At 46.6% G+C, this 21,347-nt stretch overlaps 1 protein-coding gene across 2 annotated transcripts in view; it reads left to right on the forward strand.

The window, feature by feature from the left end:
- The first annotated feature begins 3,351 nt into the window (after nucleotides 1-3,351).
- Nucleotides 3,352-21,347, forward strand: part of MAPKBP1 (mitogen-activated protein kinase binding protein 1) — a 92,537-nt gene continuing 74,541 nt past the window's right edge. The window contains exons 1-2 of one of the 2 annotated variants that reach the window (XM_042814043.1): nucleotides 3,352-3,414; nucleotides 4,083-4,419. In XM_042814043.1, coding sequence (XP_042669977.1) covers nucleotides 4,303-4,419 — 117 coding nt within the window. In that variant the 5' untranslated portion in view covers nucleotides 3,352-3,414; nucleotides 4,083-4,302. The remainder of the gene's footprint in view (nucleotides 3,415-4,082; nucleotides 4,420-21,347) is intronic. The other variant, XM_042814044.1, reaches the window with a different exon arrangement.

Genomic DNA, 21,347 nt, shown 5'->3' on the forward strand with positions numbered 1-21,347 from the left:
GCACTGGTGTGGTGCCAGCCCTCGACTAGCACACCTGGTCTCCAAACTGGCCTCAGTTTCTCGCACCAGCTGCCACGGCTTTCAGTCAGGAGCTCACTCTTAACAGAAGCATCTGCCAGTGTCTGCAAAATATAAATCCTGTCACACCTGGGTTGTGACTGCAGCGTGGTACCGATGCCGTGGGGTCACCGAGGCATGGAACCGCTCACTAACCCTGTTATACCATGCTTGTGCAGCTCTCTGCAGGTCCACTGAGGGAACCACACACATCCTCACCACCTTCCGTTCCCTGTCAGCCCATAGGTCAGGGGAGAACTTGGTCTGTGAGGGGAACAAGTCCAATGAAACGTTTTAACATCACACCAAGGGGTGCTCTGCTGCTTCGTGCCTTCTTTCACATGCCTTTTTACCGAGACATTTTTTAAGTAGGAAAATCATTCTGATTAAAGCCACTTTGAAACTGTTCCTTTTGCTTTGAGCCATACAGGAGGCTCATGGGATTATTTGCAAGATGTTATTTCCTAGCAAAGCACAGAGGATTTCTGCAACAGAGGAAAATGTTTTCAGATATTTAATTACCTAATGCTTAAAAATAGGGCATTTCATTTACGAGGCATCTGCTCTCATTATCTGTGGCACCTCCCACAAGACTTACTTTAAGAGCACATCACTGAAGAGTAAACGCCAAACACAAATGATATCATTTATTTATGACAGATTGGTTTTTCTGGAAGGGAAGAACTCACGACCTCAGAGTGAAGCTGAAAATCCTGCTGCCTCCAAATACCATTCCTTGATCTCAGTCAGGGTGCTGCCCGCTGGAGTGGGCCCTACACAAACAACAGACAAAAAAAATGGGAGTTTTCTTCTCTTCAAGTTATTTGGTATTTACTGGAGGACAGGGTGACAGGGAGAACGGCAGCCACACAGGCCAGCGTTACACTCCAGTTTCAGCCAAGCTCGTGTCAGTGTAAGGGTTTTACACTAATCCTTCACAAATCTGACATTAGAATTATAAAGCCAGGCCCTTCAAGTGGTGAAACAGGTGTGCAGTAGGACTTGTACTGCAATGCCCAGAGGAAGCTGGTGATTCTTGCTTGTTTTTCCTTGGTATTAATAGGATCAAATTTAAAAATAGAAAGTGTTTATACTAATAAAACCCTACAAAAAGTTTTTTTAAAGTTGTTGGTAAGATCCTTCTCTTCAGGATGGACTGAAAAAAACTAAGTGACATTTCATCCTATTTCATATAATTACAAAGAGAGTAAGCATTACTTGGAAAATTAGAACCATTGGATCCCTGTTCCAGTCCCTTTCCCATGACTTTGGAAGTGTGGTGATGTTTCAGAGGCAGTTAGTCTCACAGTCGCAAGGAATTGTAATCACACATCATATTACACTGCACTCAGCATCAAGCACCTGAACAACACTGGCTGCAGTTAAACAGCATCTCCCAGGCAGACATCTCTGCCATCCCTTGTGTGAGAGTTAGACTGTGTTTTTTGCAGCAGAAGCTTCTAATATTAAAGTATAAGCTCTTACTAAACTTATAACCTTCTTATAAAATGGGTTGCTTCTCACAATAAGTTGCTGAGGCGGATACCAGCACAAGATAGAGCAAATATTTTGCTTAAAAGCAGAAACTGGAGCGTACTGACTAATTCAAGATTCAAGATAAGGCAAATCTGCAGGGTAGGCCTAGCACAGAACAGAACAATCGTGATAACCTTAATCCCTAGGAAAAAAATGCAATAATCTTATGAAATATTCCCTCCTACCTCCATAAAGAAATACAAGATACACTTAAAAACAACAGGTTGGTAACAGGCCTAATAGGGAAATATTCTTTAGTTACTGCATCAAGATTGCGAGCCTGGGATGCTCAACCAATGAGTAATGAGGAGAGATGATAACTGTGTTGAGAGAAAGGATATATAAGGGTGTGTATTTCACTGACAAGGTGCGTGGTTTTTCTCTTCTCATAAAAGAGTGTGCATCCACCACTATTGCAAATCAAAAATTGTGCTTCACTAAGGTTCTTGCTGGAGCCAAACTTACTGACTGAGAGTGTTTCTCACTTGTTGCAAAGACATCTCCCAGGTCATTCCCTGATGTTTGTGTGCTTCTCACCAGTGTGGTGACTTCGGTGTTTTTCCTGTTGAACAGCAGAAATTCAAGAACTTTTAACTGCTTTCCCCACACCTCTGCAATGCCAGGTCCCAGAGGGACACAGACCGGTGTGTGTTGTTAACTCCATGCCCAGCATGAGTGGTCCCACTCACCAGAACTCATCCCAGTCTGCATAAAACTTAGCACCCTTTTCTACACATCAGAATCCTGCTGAGAATGCAAACAACCACGTAAGGTCACAGAGCCAGGCACCATGGCACTGCCCATTGTGGTCACTGCTGAGGGCCAGTTAAAATAATGGACCCATAGAATTGTTTGAGTTGGAAGAGACCCTTGAAGGCCATCTAGTCCAACTCCCCCGCACTGAACAGGGTCACCTACAGCTCCACCAGGTGCTCAGAGCCCTGTCCAGCCTGACTGCAAATGTCTCCAGGGATGAGGCACCCATCACCTCTCTGGGCAACCTGTGCCAGTGCCTCACCACCCCTACTGTAAAAAACTGCTTCCTCATATCCAATCTAAATCTCCCGTCTTTTAGTCTGAAATCATTTCCCCTTGCCTTATCACAGCAGACCCTGCTAAACAGTCTGGACCCTTCTTTCTCACAGCCCCCTCTGTGTTAAGGAAGGGGGAGGACTTTTCTACATGAAGAAATGCTGGTTTCTGGGCCAGAGTGGGCGCGCAGTCTTTTTGAACCCCCAGAGCGTGCTTCACCCTAAATCTCCGCCCTGAGGCTGCGCTCCGTACTTGGCGGCCGCCACCTCAGCGGCGTTTGGCGCCTGGCACGGCACAGCACGGCAGCCTCCCAGTGCACGCGCCCCGCGCACCCCAGCACGCCGCCGCGCGCATGGCACCGCCGAGGCGGCTCCAACCCCCCCGCCCGCTAACGGCCGCCGCTAACGGCCGCGCTCCCGCCTCGCGATCCCGCCGCTAGGGGCGCGCGCCGCCCCGTCTCTCCCCGCTTGACCCACGCGAGGCGCCGTAGCGCGGCCGGGATCGCGGGCGGGAGGCCCGGGGGCGGCCGGGATGCGGACGGCGCTGCGGCCGTTGGCGGCAGCGGTTGGGCGGCGCGGGCGGGCGGACGATCCCCCACTTCTGGCCGAGGCCGGAAAGCGCGGAGCCGCCCCCTTCGCCGCCGCCGCTGAGGGAACGGCCTCCGCCCCCGCCCCGCCTGCGGGGGCGGCTCGCACGGCGGCCCCTCCTCGGGGAGGCCGGCTGCATGGGCAGGCGCTGCGGGGTACCGCGGTCGCCGGCCTCGCCGGCAGAGCGGCTCCTGGGCACCAGGTAGGCGAGGCTGCGGCCGTGGGCGGGCTCGGGGTCGCGGTGGCGGGAGGCTCCGCCGTCCTTCGGCTCGCTCCTTCTCCGTCGTTCCCCCGCTCCCGTTTCGCACGGAAGCCGGGAGGATGGTTTGCCGCAGGCTTTGCTCCGGTCTCTCCGGCCGGCTCCGGGGGTGTGCGGAGGGGAGGGCTTTGGCCGCAGCTCCGCGCTCCTTGGCGGCGGCAGCTCCTCGCGCCCCGCTCCGTCGGCAGGGATGGGGGCTGTCGAGTACCTTTATTACCGGGTATCGCCGATCCGTGTGCGTGCCTAAAGCGGAGCTCAATTTTGGGAGTTAAAAACTCCTTCGCGTTTATTCTCTGCTTTTATTAACTGAGTGCTGCATTGTGCTGCTGGGCTGCAGAGCCCGAGGTGGAGCCAACGAAAGCAAGGGGCTGACGGACAAACCCCATAGCGACTGATAGCGAAGTGCAGGGACGGGAACATCTTAGGTCTGCTGGTTTGGTTTAAATTTGCTAATTGGCAGTAAAATAAGGATAATCTTTTGTGAAAGCCTCCGAGAAGGAATAATTCTGCAGCCACCCTCGTTATTAAATCTTGTTTTTGTCATTTCTTGCAAATAATGAAGCTTAAAAATTGTTGCAGATATCTTACTGACCCTCGAGTGCATCTTTCAGTTTAGGTTACTGCTGATTTGATCCTCTGGAATCTGCAGAAGGAAGGTCAGCCAGCCGCTGTGAATAGCAGAGTAACAGGAGTGGAGCTCTGGAGCAGGATCGCTGAGAGATGTGTGAACACGCATAAGCACAGCTGAGCTGTCAAGTATTTCTGCCTCAGACCTGGGCTTGTTCCCTAGGCACGGTTTGTGTGGGGTGTAATATCTCCTGATACCTGGAGATGATGTCGGTTGAAGGGTCTACAATAACAAGTCGGATCAAGAACCTCCTTCGCTCCCCCTCCATTAAGCTGAGAAGAAGCAAACCTGGGAACAAGCGTGAAGATATAGGCAATAAGGTGAGTGTTGCATGGTGCCACCATGCTTGCTTTAACTTTGTTGCATGTAGTCCCATCTGTACTGAAAATACCTCCTTGGGAGACTTGGTGTGACCAGAGAATCACACAGAACATCTGATATGCGGCTATAGTATGCTTTTTAGTTGGCAGGGTCTGAAAAGGCCTGTTCATGATGGATGGTGACTGTAAGTACCCAGTCTGAAGTTGTGCTGTATTGGAAAGCTTTTGGGGTTTTCTTCATTCTAGCATATGGAGTTGTTATGGATGACTGGCAGGAGGAACATAATGCTGTTCCTTCCTCCATGTTCTAAAGTGCTGCCTGGTGTTACAGGCAACTAACAGTACACAGAGACTTGTTTTTCCATGTAAGCAATGGCTCTTAGCCCCACAAAGGAGTGTTCTGTGAGCATCTGGGGAAGGGTGAGATGCTTAGAAAGATGGAAAATGTGATTTGTGTCTCTGAAGTGACTGTTCAGATGGGGTTTGTATTCTGCTATCCTGGATGTGCTTTCTTCCATCTTCCTTCTCTGCATGCTTCAGACTAAGCTCTCCCTTCTCTAGGGGACGCTTAGTTTGAGGTGTAGTTGATCCTATCTGAAAAATTTGTGGCTCCTCTTGGTGTTGCAGAGGATGCCTGGCAGACAGTCACTCTCTGGGAACTGACTGGTGTCATGAGGAGAGAAGGATGACTTCTCTCCAGCTGTGGGCAGAAGAGGAGCTGGGTGGCATTTCCTTGTGCTGACAGCAGGCGCATCTGAGTCAGGGCACCTGGTTTTGTCTCTGCCACTGATTCACTTGTAACTTTGGGCAAATCAGCCAGTGCTTGCATTGCTCTGTCTCCATAAATAGAAAAGTTAATCCCTCCCCCTTGTGAAGACCGAGTAATAAATAAGAAATGCTTGTAATACATGAATACAAAGTGTATTCATTTATCTCAGGACAGTAGTGCTTGGGAAGTTTGCCACTGGAGTAAGGAACGTATGTAAAACTGCAGGGGGAAGAAATAACTCTGTTTAAATGGCCTGTCCCAGCATGAAACCCTGCTCTTGAAGCTCTGCATCTAATTGGAAGTTCATGGAGATGGCTCTTTTTTACTGAAGAGCACAATGCTCCTCTCTTGCCACAAAAGAGAAAAACCTGCTCAGCTTCCTCGGAACTGTCTAGAAGAGAGTGCTTGGTGCTGGTGCCTGGCCTGTGTGTGCGTGTGCATGCATGCACTGCATGTAATGCAGCCTGGGTGCTGCCGAGGAAACCTGCTTTCTGCCTGTTGCTGAAGAACAGGTAGTTGACTTGTACTGTGGGAACAGCCAAAAGCTGCCATACCACCATGTACAGGGGCTCTGAACTCCAGCACTGTGAAAGGGAGCTGAGTTTGGCCTGCTCAGTTTCAGAACTGGGACTGCTGCTATACATCCCACACCTTCTCTGATACCTGATTTATTTTTTTTTTCTTTTTTTTTGTTGTTGTTGTTCTGCCTTGCATATGACTTTTGGAAGAGCTCCATTGTATCCATTCTGTAGTCAGGGCTGTCTTGATTCCCTGGGGACATGATGGATAAATTCCACACCATCGAATTAGGGTTTAAGGGCTGGGTTTTGTGTCTTACTAGTGAGAGCAGTTAATTGGTGAGGGAGTTGGCTGGTAAAAGCATGAAATGATGAGGCGTTAGGTTCTGGTGTTGGTTTCCCAACTTGGTCTGTTCTGAATGTCTCTCAGTGACTTTGTCAACCTTCTTTAAATGGGCAAAGCAAACAAGAGTGGGCCCTTTAACAAAGATCCAGCAGAGGTGCTTCCTTCACCTATTTGAAATCTATGATGGTCTCTGCCGTGCATGTGCTCCTCTGCCTTCCAAGGTGAGAAGCAGTTCTCCTATTCTGAAATAGCAGTAGAAGATTCTGTTGGTCTGCAATTTAGAATGAGTGTAAATCCTTGGGACTGAAATTTGAGTCTTGCAGATGTTTCTCCTGAGGGATCTTTGCTGACCTGCAGGAAGAGCTTCTCCTGCTGTTTTTGTTTCTTGAACTCTCTGACCTGCTCTGAGAGGAATGAATGAGGTGAACCTGGCAGTATGAAAAAGTCTATGAAATATGCAGCTTTGGTTGGTCATCTCTGCTTAATGCTCCTTTAGTTATATGAGATGGAGCAGGACTGTTGCCTTAGATTAATGCATGAAAGCTGATACTCTGCATGTGGGGATGTAGGCGAAGAACAAGCTTTCTTCACCTCTTTGATTCTTCAGAGTCTTTCAGGCTCTTTTTGCAACTAGCCACTCACTTGAAGTTGGATAAACATCCCCAGCAGCACTGCCTTGACTTCTGTGAGCTGTAATTTTTTTTTTGCTTTCTTTTTCTTTTCCTATTCCTCAATTTGTGGTAAGTGTCCCTGCTCTTTCCTAAATAACCCTTGGGCTGTGTGAGTGCTGTCAGGCTGTCTCTGTGGTTAGGGACGAACCCCTTGGGCAGTTGGTCCTGCTGAAGAGAAGCTCTGTGGAATTTGGCTCCTTTCAGCCGAAGCAGTCATGTACTGCTGGTCTGGAAGGGGCAGGCTGTGGGAGCCTGGCTCTGCAGGGATCTGTTCCTTCATTGCTTTGGATGGGGGAGTGTGGGTAAGTACAAATATTTTGCATGAGGGCTGTGCAGGACATGCTATGTGTTACTTGGGAACTATGCAAGAGAGAACTTGTTTTGTGACTTTTATTTGGACTTTTTCCTTACCTGTAATTAATGCATGGTTCTTCCATACTCCCCAAAGGAGATCTCTACAGAAGTGAAATTAAGGAACTTGCACATAATCATGGATATTTAAAAAATATAATAAATAAGGGAAAGAAACAGGAGTTTCCTAAATAAAGCTTGTTGACAGACTGGATACAGTGTCTAGTTTTATTGCTGCTTTTTGAAAACAACTTCTGTTTTGTGGGAATTTCAGTTTCTGTTGCCATGTGACTAGCTCTGCGTTTAGACTTTTCTTTGTGACTTTGGATGTGTTAATCCATTTTTCCTATCCTCTCCAGAACTCCTTTTTTTTTTATGTTGAGCCAATATGGTGGCTTACCTCTAGGCCTGCTGAGTGCTGGGATTGTGGCATATTAGCATGGAGTCTAGAAGCTAAAACTTCCTTACTGAAGTTGGTTGGCTTGTGTTCAATTTCTGGAGGATTACTAGCCTTTCCAGAAACCCAGCTATGCATCTGGTCACCATGCTTGTGATTCCAGTAGAGAGACAGAGTTAAAAACTGTGAACAGAGCACCTTTGCTCATGCTGCATGGGAAGCAGTGGCAGGACAGGAGGGAAGCAGGGCAGATGTGAGCCTCTCCTGTTGCTAAAATGCCCTGGTTGCTGTGAGCACCCTGCAACTCAGCAACAGAAATCTCTGCTTACTGAAGTAGCGTGCTGGAGTGGGTACAGTTCCTGCAGGGAACATTCATATTGCTAAGCTCTGCTCGCATCTTTTTATTTATTAATGTGGGGAAGGGGGTGCTTAAGCAAACCAGATCATGAGTGTCAGTGTGAAAACAAATTGTTACAAAATCTGCTTACAGATTTCTCCTTAAGAGTAAACCAAAGAGTCAAAGAGACATGCTTCGAATTTGCAGCTTATGTCTTTGATCTCTCCTGCTTTCTTCTAAGCTAGAAATATTTCAAGTTGTAAGTTTAGAGTAATGCTTTGAATGAAACCTGAAATTTCCCAGCAGGAGGTTTCCAGCACAGGGTCTGTTGTACTGTGGTTTCCCCTGCATCAAATGTCATGTGAACATGTGTCTGGAAGACTTGTTACTGCTGCGTGGTACAGAATTGGACTGGATGGCTGCAAAATCTTTCTGAGAGATTTTGTTCTGAAGGTGAGCTCTGTGCTACTCCTAGTAGGATGGGGCTTCCTGTCCTCTATTGAGGAGATGTCTGTTCCTATTGCCAGCCTGTGGTTTCCCATTGGCTTGTGGGCATCTCCCTTGTAATGGCAGGGAAAAAATCACCAATGTGTCACTGTCTTACCTGTGAGTGAAGTGGGCATAGGCATGGATTTATGAGAAAAGCAAGTTCTGTGGCATCTTGACAGCCCATTCTTGACGTAGTTCTTCTCCAGCTCCTTAGTTCCCCTGAAAAGCTGCAGAGTTTGGCTGGGGCCACAAGCCATCCTTGACACAGGGAATAGAGTAATACTTCTGGCCTGCCTATAGTTTCCTGCCATCAGTGCCCAATACTTTTTATGTGAAAACGTATCTTTCAAGATGAATCAGTTCAGGCTGCTACTACTGGTCTTAACTGGATCAGCTGAAAGTTGCTGAGCCTGAACTGGAACAGAACCAAAACACACATACGTAGTTTGTACACATAAGTGGTATATATCTTAAAAAATCATTGCCTCTTATTAAATTGAAGGTGCAGCTGAGGCCTGTTGCAGAGTACAGTTTGTTTTCATGAACAGCATGGTTGCACCTTTGCAAAGACTGCTGGCTTTCTCACCGGCAGTCTTTTCCAGCTTTGGGACCATTAGAGCCAGTAGTACAGAGGAGAGGATGTTTCTAGCCTAGATCTAGCCTGCTGTTGCTGTGCCTGCTTTAACTTCAATATCCAAGAGTGTTGCTTGACCCCAGCTGATAGCTGGAGATCTCTGCACAGCTCTGCCTAAATGCACTCAATTGCTTCAACAGCTTATGGGCTGCCATCCGGAGATAGAAGGGATTTTGTGTCTGTCTCTAGTCAGGCTTATAGCAGTGCCTCTTAAAGCAGAAGACAAAGGCTGATTAGCCTCTCCATGGCCAGACCTGTTCTTCACCATCTGCGGATGGTGTCAGTAGAGCAATCGAGAGTGTTGGAGCTCAAGGGCTAAATCCTTTCCGACTGAACTGCTTTGGTCCCTTCTGTTTCATCCTCAAGTACATCGTGCTCAGGATGATCTTGTGTTTGTTAACAATTACATGCGTAGGTTTTCCAGGCTACATTTGTTCATGATTACAGGGACACTAGACTCAGTCTCCTGGCCTAAATTGGAGCCTACCGTGAGTGTTGGATGCAGTTTATAGCCATGAGGCCTGTCAAATCCAAAGCCTTTCTGCTGTTGGACAGCAGCACCAATTTGCCTCTTGTTCTTATGGCTACATAATGGAGTGTATAGCGATTCACTGTGTATGGCTTTGCACCCTGCAGTTGTATCCATGAAGCACTGTGATCCTTCCTGCCAAACCTGAGACAGGATTGCTGGGAATATTCCACCCTTCTGTCCACCTGTACATAACATGCTGTCTTTATCGTGAAAGACAGCAGAAAGACCCACACAGAAGTGTGGGAGTGAGGATTTGCTAACAGCTGAGTTGCAGCTAGCATAAGTAACACAAATCAGATCTCTTGCTGAGTGGGTTTACGTGGTGATTGCATCCCTTGGGTGGTCACGTGCTGCTTGCCTGGTTGGCCTCTCAAAGCCACTGAGGTCTTGAATTGCACATTCTTCATCTCGATCAGATCAGCTGGGTATTCTGAGAAGACACGTGGGACTTAGAAATCTAACCTGGCTGCAGAGTCCCGTAAGCAGGTTTTATTCTGTTCCTGCTGTGTTGGATAAGCCATGTGCATATAGATTGACAACCCCCTTCTGCTTGAGGGCCATTGTTCTGCAGCAGGCTGACACGTGTTTTGCCAAAGGCCTGGCTGGAACAGTAAGTAGCAGGGCAGAACTCAGGGCTGGTCAGTGGTGCTGCAGGTGGTGTATTTGCTGCTTGCTGATCAGAGCAGTTCTTCACCTCAGCATGCCAGGGGCTGTGGGGAAAATCATCCATGGTCACAGTGGGAAGAGACTTCTTCCATGGTGCACTGGCTATTTTCTTATCTGCGCTTGCAGTGTATGCATCTGTGGCGTATCACCTGGTTTGTTTGCAAAAACAGTTGGGAGTCAGGCCAGGCAGAACCACTGTTTGTTTTTGTGGCATAAAAGGTCTGCAAACACTTGGGAAATGGCACAGACTCAAATGAGATAAAATGTATATTTATTACATTTGTTTGGTGAAAAGCAGGGCCTCACCTCCATTTCCAGCTGAGGCACTGGCACTCAGCATTTTTTTGGCTTGGCAGAGCTTGCTCCTGTTCATCTTGCGGGAGAAGTTGCTTGGTGAGCTTTGGAACAGATTTCTCTCTGAGACTGAAAGCAAATACCATGTTAGCTAGTCTTTGGCTTGTTTTATAGTAGTCTCTTGTTTTGGTGTTTGGGGCAGGGAGTGGTGCTTACATGGCCCTCAAACGGTGCTTAGAAGAACGGGCCCTGATATTAGTGCTGAGTGATCCCAGCTAAGGTCTGAATAATTCGCTAGTGCCAAGCCCAGTCTCAGACACTTCAGGCTTCTTCTGTCTGCTGCACCTCTACTCACACAGCTGATGCTTCTGAGGGTCCCTGTGCAGGTTCAGCAGGGTTGTGGTGTGCTCCTCTTTGGATTTGCTCCACACTTGGGCTGCTCCCTGTGCCTGAAACCTTGCAACTCTGCTGAGGCTGTCCCCACTAAAGAGTGACTCCTGCAGTTCAGAAAGCCTCCCAGTGTTTCCTTTCCTTTCATGGCACAGGTTAGCCTCACCCTGAGCGTGTCCGTGTGTTGTGCTATAAAATACAGCTGAGGCCTGTGGCTGTTGTGACCAGTGGTTGGTCTGTGTCATGTGAGCAGTCTTCAAAAATATTAGTACAAAGGTGAGTCAATGTGTTTGAATGATCATAGGCTACCCGAGCATCCCATCTTTACTTTGCTTCAGTGAGTACTGAACAGATGTGACGAAGTAGACCCAGCCCAAAACAGTTTTAGGCTTTAAGAAGATAAAATGCCCCCTATTTTATTTTTTGGGGGATAGGGGGAGAGGAAACGATGCTTTTCCTACACAGCTATGGTTCCTAACTTCCACAGGAAGTCTGAAAAGCAGAACCAGACATTGAATCTTGCTCCTCTGAGGCCAAATCTTAGCCATTGCTGTGAACCCCAGCCTCTTAGAGATTACCAAGGATGTTTCTCACTTCTCCCACTGGAGGCCTGTGTGTTCATTTAGGGTTATTTGCTTAAAAGTCCCCAGGTGATGCTGTTGGAAATGCTGATTTGATTCTGTTGTCATTAATGATTTCAGTAGCTCTAGCAGTGATTCCAACAAGGCACAAGCAGATGAAGAGCCGTATGAATTAGAGCTGTGGAAACCCAAGTAAGCCTTGTAATTTTGCTAACATCCCAGGAGACCAGGACTGTTGTTAGTTACTGTGGAGAAACTCAGATTGAAAATAGTGCTATAGAAAAGTCTATGAACTGCTGGTGTATTTAGTATTTCAAAGCCAGAGGCAATAAAAGCCAGTCCTGCTTGCTCTGCAAAATACGCTATTAAGATTCACAATTGTTCAAGAAGAGTAAGATGAGTTAACAACTATTATGAAATTTCTTACCTGATGGAATTAGAAAAGTGCCATTCCTTCATTACAAGTGCTACTCTTACAGTGATGGTCCTTTAATTTCTGCCCCTCCCAAACACTTTGCATAGTTAGGCTGAAGCGTCCCCCAGCATGGATCCAGAGAGACTCATTTCCCCACAAGAAAGCAGCTTATTGTGGGTTGAATTTGTAACAGAGACTCACAACGTTAACAAATGCCTGGAGAGCAGACGGATGGAGTTCTTGAAAGACAGGGAAAGACTTTATGGCAATGGATTCAGTGGAACAAATTTGTAAAGCCTGCTTTCTCCTCCAAGTAGGGACAGTGAAACACAGTTCTGCCTGCTCAGAAACCCTTCTCTGCTGCCGGGTGGGCACAGCACAGGGAGCTGATGGGTGAAGGGCTGGCAAAGTCTCCTGTGCTCAAGTGTTAGCCTTTGAGCAATCCTGCAGGCACTGAAATCTGGTGCTTACCTTTTGAGTAGCACAGAAAGGGCCCTGTGCCTTTGAAGGCCTGTTTGTATTAGAGGTGCTTTCATTTGAAGAAAAACAACCAAAAAAACCCCCGTGACTTTGTTCCAAAGGAGCTTGAGTTCCTTGTATGGCCCATAATGCGATCTAGGTGTAGAGGTTGCAGGCTGTCCCTTAAAGAAATGGACAGTAGCAGCCAGGGGGCTGCTTTTTGCCAGTTGAGTTGCATCCGTGTTGGTGTTTTTGCTGGAAGGCTGGGCTAAGAGTGATGTTTTTCACTCTGCTACCCGACGTTTCCACGCTGCTGAAATGCGTTGAGGCAGCTCAGCCTTGGAGCAGAGCTGTGCAGTTCTGTGATGCAGCTCATGGTTTTGAGCTCTGTGCTCGGCAATTCGGACTGCCTCTGTGTCGTTTCTCCCTCAATGTAAAACAGACAGGATATTTATCCACTTACTGCAAAGTGTTTTAGCGCACAGGGGTTTATGACTGCTGTGTAAACTCCTTGCATTTGGCTCTTCTCCCAGTTTTGCACTAGATACGGTGGTCCCAAGTGCGGTTTTGCGTCTCCCGGAGGTGCCCGGGACGCCCCGCCGTGTCCCGCACCTTCCGCAGGGCTCAGCACGGAGTTCCCGGTACGCAGCATTTCGCTGCAAGGCGACAGCATGCAGAGCGGCCGGGGGCGGGGCTTGCAGCCTCCCGTTGCCGTGGAGACGCAGCCGGCCAATGCGCGAAGGGGGGGCGTGGCTACCTAACTGTAGCTCCGCCCCCCCCCTGCGGGTTTAGACGCGCCATGTGCCCGGTGCTGCGGATCTGGGGCTTGCGTGGGGAGCGTGCTGTATGTGCGTGCCCCTGGTGAGCCTGGCAGGTAGTTGGAACTCAGGTTTGGGAAAAAGCAGCAAGCTGAACCACCAGTCCGGACAAATCCTCTGTAATTTGTTGAGAGTCTCTGTCATCAGGCAGTGATTCCGGGTGGCAGCGGCTGGGGTGTCCTGGCTTTCAAGTTCACCGGCAAAGCTGGAGCAGAGCACTGGTTTGCACTGGGTAATAAAGCTGGCCTCACTGGCAGATGATGTTGAATGAGGTGTAGCTGGCAGCTTCCAGCTCTGCTTCTCTGCCAAGAGAAATGAATTGCTTTTGTCACTTTGGGAAAACTTGCCTCTGTTGTGAAACAAAAGGGTTTTACAGAGCACCCAAAACCTGGGGAGCTCCTGAGGTAACCAGGAGTGGGGAAATACTGTTGAATGAGAGTCCTGGGAAGAATAATTGTTGCAAGAAGGCATGTAATTTTGCTGCCAGTACTTTACAGAGGTTTAAAACAATTGGGAATACTCATCACCTACTGCCTGGAGGTTTGTTGGCAAGCTGACTCTCTTGGTGTTTTTCTCTGGCACTTGGGGCCTATGGTACAGGGAGGAGCTGCCGACCTGCCCTCTCCACAGCCCTTGGAGATGAAAGGACTGTGCCAGTGGAGCCAGGACTTGGTGCAGGCAGGAGCTGGGGGTCTGCTTGGATAGCGGGGAAGGAGCTGGAATCTGCAGCTTGACTGAGAGGTTACTGGAACTGGGACGCTCTCATGGGATGCAGTGGCAGAGCTGTAGCTCATCAGTAATCAGCATAAGCTGCTGAAGTGGTTTGGGCAGAAAGAAGGGCTTAGAAGCAAAACCCGTTATAAAACATCGAAGTGGGTGATTTTCCTTACAAGGGGGGAGTGTTGCCTATGGGAAGTGAAGGTATTGCTGCCTGTAGGATGTGGCCACCCCTTTGGCAGAGGGATTTACTTCCAGGCCTGCCTGCCTGGATTCTGACCCAAGCCCTGCCTTCCTGCTATCCAGGGTGATTTAATTTGGGTGTCTTGTATCCCCAGAAAAGAAAGTACTGTAAACAACTGCCAAGCAGGATTTTGTGTTGTAGAGGATATTTAAATGCTGGGGCCTGGTTGGATGGTAGTATGAGTATGTTTCTATTTTTCTACATGCGTGCGTGTTTAATAGGAGGAGCATACTCTTCTGTTTGAGTGTACACTACTTAATGTGCCTGTTAGTACAGTAAGTTACCCCCTTGCTCTATGGAGAGACATTGATGTTGCGTTACAGCTGTAATATGCGTAGAGTCTTGCACAACTCTGTAATGTTTTTACAGTGATGATGACCTTGAAGGTTTGAAAAAAAACACAACGAAAAGCATGTGCTTAATTGTGTGTGAGGCAGCGTGAGTTGTTCCACTTCACCCAGTGGATGAGGAGATAAGTACCTCTGTGGCTGATGGCAAGAGCAGTGTCCATGTATGATGATTCATCTCAAGCACAAGAGATGTTTGCATGCCTTATATGTATATTATGCAGTTGTCTTTATGCAGTTGTTTTTGCCATCTCAGCAGCACTTTGTCTGCTTTTCCTGGTCACATTGCTAACAAGTTCTGCAGAGTTTGGAACAGAGAGACTCTTTTGTTGAATCCCATCCACTGAGTGAGCAGTCAACCAGAGAAATTCTGCACTGTTCCGTTTTCTCTCTGTACCCCTATCATCGTCCTCAGAATGTGGAAATGGTTTTCCCCTTTTTCCCCTGTCAGAGGCTCCCAAATGGAACCTCCTGTGATCCAAGTGAGATGCTGGCCTAATGTGTAAATAGGAATGAAGAGCCTTTATAGGTATTTCTGCAGTGCTGGTTATGCTTTCCTCCTCTTTTAGAGTCAAATCACATTGGATTCAGACCTAAGAAGAGGCAAAAGGCTTTTGCTATTTTTCATTTTTGTATTTGTGTTATATTTTGGTGGGATCCTGTGGGTTTATACCAGGCATCTCCTTCACCTACATGGAGCTGGCTCCATGACTCCTGTGCCCTGCCCTTGTTTCAGGCCTTGAGTTTGTGGTGCTTGGGCTCAAGTCAGACTTGTTAATATATGATGGCACTGCAAGTATATTCAGTACAAGCAGGGGTTGCAAATAGCACTGTACAAAGCTGACTATTGTCCGGACCATAAGTTCAGAAGATTACATTGAAATGCAAGAGGACCCTGGCAGATGCTCTGTGTATTGCATGTCTGCCCTTACGCTGTCACACGCCCTGGTCACTTCTGCATGGTCTCTTGTCAGTCAGACACTATATCCTGGTATGATAGGAGCTGGCTATAAACTTACAACTATAAATCTGTTGGGACCACAGTGGTAGTCTGTCAGTGCTGTGCAGGTCGCAAGTGCTCGATTAGCTTCTTGCTGGATAATATGTATTTTTTAATGTTATGCTTCTGGCACAGCTTGTGTTTCTGCCGTGATAAAGCCTGTTTGGTCACAGTGGAACAGCTAAGTTGACAGTGTTTATGGGACATTCTTTCCAATTGCTGTGGTCTAAACACATGTACAGCAGCATTGAGTTACTTCTGCCTGGAAATAAGCCATAGAGCTATATATAAATTATATTGGAACTGTTGCAGTAACGTTGTTGATATAAATATAAGAAGGGGGTAGCACCAGGGCTTCCCTTCCATAGAGCTGGCTCAGGAGGAATTCCCTGTGCCCCATAATCAGTTGAAAAGATGGGGGAAGGTGGCTGAAAGCAGTAACACAATATTGTATGACCAGGCTTCAGGAAAGAGCGTGAAACTCTTAAGTACTTGGGTATGAAGCACTGGGTTCTTCTGTGGTGATTGCTCGGTTCTTCTCTCTTGTGGTGTAGCACCTGCCAGAAATCCCATGGAGTTCAGTTCGTAGTGACCTAAGCCACAAGTTTGTTCTGTGACTCCGAAACAAGCGTTCCATTTTCTTCAACTCTTTCTGGCTGGCATTTCCTCGCCCCTGTTCCTGGGGAGGTCTGAGCAGTTGTTTGCCCTGGTCATCATGTTGTGGCGATGTCTTGAAGTGATGTTGATGTGTGGCTGGGATTCTCAGATGCATGGGGCATGACAACGACATGCTGTCAGCTTCTGAATCTTGTGAAGTATCACTGCTTGGCACTTTCCCTAGATGGTCTGAAAACAAACTGCCTCCTATAGTTTCTAAGTACCTGTCTGGTTCTTTGTACAAAACTGGTTAGTAAAAGTCTTTGCTTGGTCAGCGTGTGCTGATATCTGTGGTGTTTTCTGTTAATAATAGATTTTTATCTCGCTCAAAAGAAATGTAGGAAGTGACCACTGTAGAAATAGCAAAATGTGCTGATTATGTGGTTTTAGTCTTTGCTCATGGCTGGTGTTATTTTCCATCTTTGAACTGTAAGTGCTTGTTTGTCTTGGCTAACTCGTAAACAGATCCTTCCAGAATCACAGAATGGCTTTTAGGTTGGAAGGGATCTTGAAGACTTTCCAGTTCCAACCCCCCGCCGTGGGCAGGGCTGTTACCCACCAGCTCAGGCTGCCCAGGGCCCCATCCAACTTGGTTTTGAACACATCCACAGCTCTGGGCAGACTGTGCCAGTGCCTCACTACCCTCTGAGTGAAAAATTTCTTCCATAAATCTAACCTAAATCTCCCCTCTTTCAGTTTAAAGCTATTCTTCATTGTCCTACCACTATCAGACTGTGTAAAAAGTTTTTTTAAGTGCTTCATTGCGGTTATCAAGTCTGAGATGACCTAAGAAGATAAGAGGCACAAAATTCAGAAGTAGAAGTGAAGTCTTTTCTTAAAACAATTGTTACAGAAAAAGCAGCAACATTGTGGATGTAAATAGCTTTTTGAGGTATAGTGCTCCATGAACAAGTTTACCATCAATCCATTCTGCTGCATTGCAGGGTGGTTTTAGTCAAATGATCAGCCTTGTTTCATCCTGCTTTCTTATCTGGCTGGTGATGGGGACTACAGCCTGGCATCACACATAATAAAGCTGGTCTCCAGCTGTAGCCTACTACCTAATTGCAGTGCATACAGCAAGGAACAAGTAGAAACAGTGCAGAAACTTTGTAGCTGTCTTTTTAATTTTGGTGGAGGACATGAAACAGTTTGAGCACTGTTTAGGTAGGCTAAGTGGTTCAGTACAAATGACAGTGAATGGAGATGTTTTGACTCTAAGCATCACTTTGCTGTTCAGTCTTACTGCCTGTCCTGCAAGTGCTCATCTGCTTCTTATTATCCTTGGACAAACATACTTAAGGCCAAGTAGTTCAGGTATTTCTGAACTACATGTGTCACTCAGGTATTTTGTGCAAAGTCAGTGCTAAATGTTTCTGGGTATGTGAATACATCTGAAACTTTTGACTGGAAAGATGAGAATTGAAAGTAATGACTTTTTGCTAAGAGTGAAGGTCCATGATCTTTTTTTTTTTCCTTCAGGTTCTGCTTTTGGCAACAGAAAATTTTGCTAAGAGTTAAACACATAAAACCAGATGCACTTTGTGAAGCGTTGAAGAAAGTGCAGTTGGTTGTGTGCCTGGATCTGTGGCTTTCTGAATTTCTTGACAAGTGCTGTAAAGAAATTGTGGTATTTTTTTATGTTCTGTTTTCTCTCCATATGGCAGGAGTTCTAGGTGGCAACACAAACAAAAAGGGTTTTTAAGCCTTTGAATAAAATAGCTTCCTCTGAGTGTGCTTTTACTTCCTCAGTTCTCACGTTTGACAATTCTACCAGTTACTCATGCTTCTGAACCTCAAGTATAGAAGAGAGACCTGCTTTGCCAGTGTTATGTCTTGTGTTTCCAGGTTTTCTGCACCTGGATAGCAGCCTGTGCCCTTTTCCTTTTTGTTGGGTTACCTTTGGCTTCTGAAACAAGTGAGCTTGTGGTTGGACTGCTGTGCCTCTCATTTACAGAGTCTGTTTCATTCAGAAAGGAAACTGAAGAGGCGCTTGAGGAAAATTACAGGCAGAATTGATTGAAGGCCAAAGAATGTAGAGAAGGTGAAGCGCTCTAAATAAATGATTTATTGTGTTTGTTTAGGAATGCTTTGTAGCTGTCTTAGTGACTTTTTTTTTCACACAGTGCTGTTTTTTGTCTCATGATGTTTTCCTCTGTAGGCATGGAGGGAGAGACAGTAGGGTAATGCTTCTTGCTGCTGAATTGCATGGGGAGTTATTCCGATCTTTAGGGTTTTGGGTATAGTCCATGAAATCTGTAACAAATCCTTATTTTTTTGGAAAAACTAAGCCACATTCTGCATCTGAGGTAGGTATACACAGAGTGACAACTGTCAGCATGCAGCAGCGTGCATCTTTGGAGCAGAAAGCAGGCCTGTGGTGGTGCTCTGGGGAGGGAAATGGATATGCTGGGAGCCTGGAGCTCCATCAATGTGGTGCCCCTCTGCAGCTGTGCCTGAGCAGCTTCCTAGAGTGGTTGTAAATTGGGCTTGTAAATTGTCTTTCTAATGCTTGTGAAATGCATGCTGAACCAAGTGGGCCAAACAGTGAAACAAAGTTCCTGCCATATCTCCTGCTCATTTGTACATCAGCAGTCTCTGTTAATTATTCTTTGGGCCTTTTTGGTTCCCCTGGCTTAAGCACTGGGGCAGGGACACCTCAGCAGGGTACCTAGAAGCATGCAAGGGTTGTTGAGGAAACAGTCAAAATCAGTGCTTGAGCAGTTCTCTGCTGTTTGTTTTCTCAGTCTTTGGCCCTTGTTCATATGGATTCTTCCTGCTGGAGGAAGTTGTCTCCTTTCTGGCCAACAGGAGAAATCTCTTGGGTGCTTGGTAGGCATGTTGGCTAGCAGATGCGAAGTGCTGCTTAATTCTAGTGTGCATAAAAGGCTGTTGATGATAAAGGCTCTCTGTAAGAAGCTTATTTCTCAGGGCAGAGGGCAGGGAATGGAGGAAGGGATTGCAGAGAGCTAGGCAGTGAGTGGTAGCTCGAGGGTAGGGAGGGAGCTGGTGACTGCTTCTTTATATCCTGATTGGTGTGGGAGAAAAACGATCTCTTATATTCCTTTGATTCATTTTTAAGCATTCTTTTACATTTTTGTCCCTAATCTCAAGCAGGAGTGAGGTTCAGCATGGTCTGAGCTGCTGGAATCTGGGAGGAAGTTAAGGTTATTCCCAGCTCTGCCACTTGTTTGTTACACAGTGATTATCAAGACATTTCTCCTCAGTGTGTGGTTTTGTTTATTTTTTCTTTTTCATCTAGTCCTCTTATATCTCGTTATAGATTGCAAGCTGTGTGAGAGTACGTGTTGCTGTGAACACAGGACACCTTCATGTTTGTTGTGATTTCTCACAACTGATGTGAAACAAACAATACATAGTCCAGAAGATGTTTAGAGAGAGATTGAATGCTGATCTCTTTATGACCTGCCTCTTTCCATGTGAATGTTGTCTGCATGATAAATGCTGTGTACTCCTGTTGTATTTATTTTCCAACCTTGGCATCTTTTAAATTGCTGATGTGAGAGTTTTCCTTTTTTTCTTTTTTTCTTTTTTTTTAAATGTAATTTAAATTTGCTTACAGCAAAATCATTTTCTAATCTCCTGAGGATGTAAGAATTTACTTTCCCCTATAAAGTCATTGCAGTCTTAGGGCAATGCATGCGTGGGAGGTCAAGGTGCCCAGCCCTGAACAAGTTCTGGTGTTGAGGAAAGAGCTGCCAGGTGCTGCAAGGTAAGCCCTGACCTCCCATGGAGGACAGGTAAGGTATTGGAGTATAGAAAGCTCAGGCTTTTATCTTCAGAGCATATCTTTAACTCTTTCCCAGAGACTTAAGTATGCTGCTTGAAGCTATCCCCTTCTCTGAAAGACCTGATGAGTTGCCCTTGTGCCAGTGAGGGCAGGGTATGGACAAGATTTAGAATGATGGCTCAGAAATGGCAGTTGATGACTTCTTAGGCAGAACTGCTGTGTAAATCAGTGATGAAGGATAAAAAATCAATTGATTTGGCATGACATGTTGTGAGTGAATGAAGAAATCACAAATGAATTATGAGTGTCTCCTTAGACAAGCTGATTAAGATGCTTTCCTTCACCCTATATAGTTTACTATTGTAGGAACAAGCTCTGCCACCACATCTTTCCCCACGTCCCTGCAGACTTGGACAAACAGTACACAAATGCTTTTAAACCAAAAATAAATGCCAGTGATAAGAAATGCAGGAAACCAGGGACAGAAGTTTCAGTGTGGTACTTTAATGAAGTATTTTTCCTGTTCTGGTTTCCCTCAGCAGGGTTAACTGTGAAGAGGGCTCTTGGAGCCCTCCCTTTCAGTGTGTCTGCCCCGTGTCCATGTTTAGTTTGAATGTATGTGTTGTTTATAGAGTTCAGCACGGAGTGATTTAGGACTGAGCTTCTCACCACGGCGATATCAGTGTTGGAAACTCTGTGTTACGGCCCATGTGTTTAACTTCCCTGGAGTCGGGAGCTATGCGAAGCTGCCGCAGTTCCCTTGGAGCGGCTGCCTGTCCTGCAGTGAAGCTGTGGACTTTTAACTCCTGGCTGTTTGTGTTTAGGAGTGGCCCAGCTCAAGGTTGGGGCTCTGGGATGGGACTATGGTAGAGGTGTGGTGGGAGAAATCCTGCCAGCCATTGCCTGAATCCCTGTTCGGCTGTTTTCCTTTCCCTTGTCTCTCCTATTGTCAGCACTAAACTCTGTGCAAAACAGAGGGGAAAATGACTGTGGAGAGAGCCTTTCTCATCTGGGAAGTGATGATTAACGGTGATAAACAGTGACCCTTTCACTTGGAGAACCGTTTGCTCCTGCTAGATTTCAAACCCTTATATGAGTAACTGAAATGCTGCCCAAGGGAGCTGTAGTAATTTATTTTTTATTTATTTTTTTCACATTTTCCTCTTACTGAAGCACTTTCTTTGCCTGTGTTCAGGCTTTGTGCCTGGATTTGGAGAAGGCTGACATAACACTGTCACAAAGTCATCCTACTTCCTTTGATCTCCACTTTTGGGACAGATTGATGGGGGACCATTGCAAGTCTTCGCCTGTATTTAATCCTCTCACAGATACTTCTCCCTGCTAGGGGAGGTGAACTGGTTCCTTTTTCTACTAAGAGGAATCACTGGACAAATTGACTGTGTGGGAGGCAGAAGTCTACATGAAGTCTGGTATGTCACCTGCTCTCTTTGCTGTGTGAAAACTTAATACGTGTTTACAAATTGGAATAATCTGTTTCTGGTGAAGAAGTGATCCTGCACAAGTCCAAGTCCTGAGAACTTGGAG

Source organism: Centrocercus urophasianus, unplaced genomic scaffold (genome assembly GCF_019232065.1).
Source record: "Centrocercus urophasianus isolate 14NV4802_14NV808 unplaced genomic scaffold, USGS_Curo_1.0 seq_14, whole genome shotgun sequence".
NCBI lineage: Eukaryota > Metazoa > Chordata > Aves > Galliformes > Phasianidae > Centrocercus > Centrocercus urophasianus.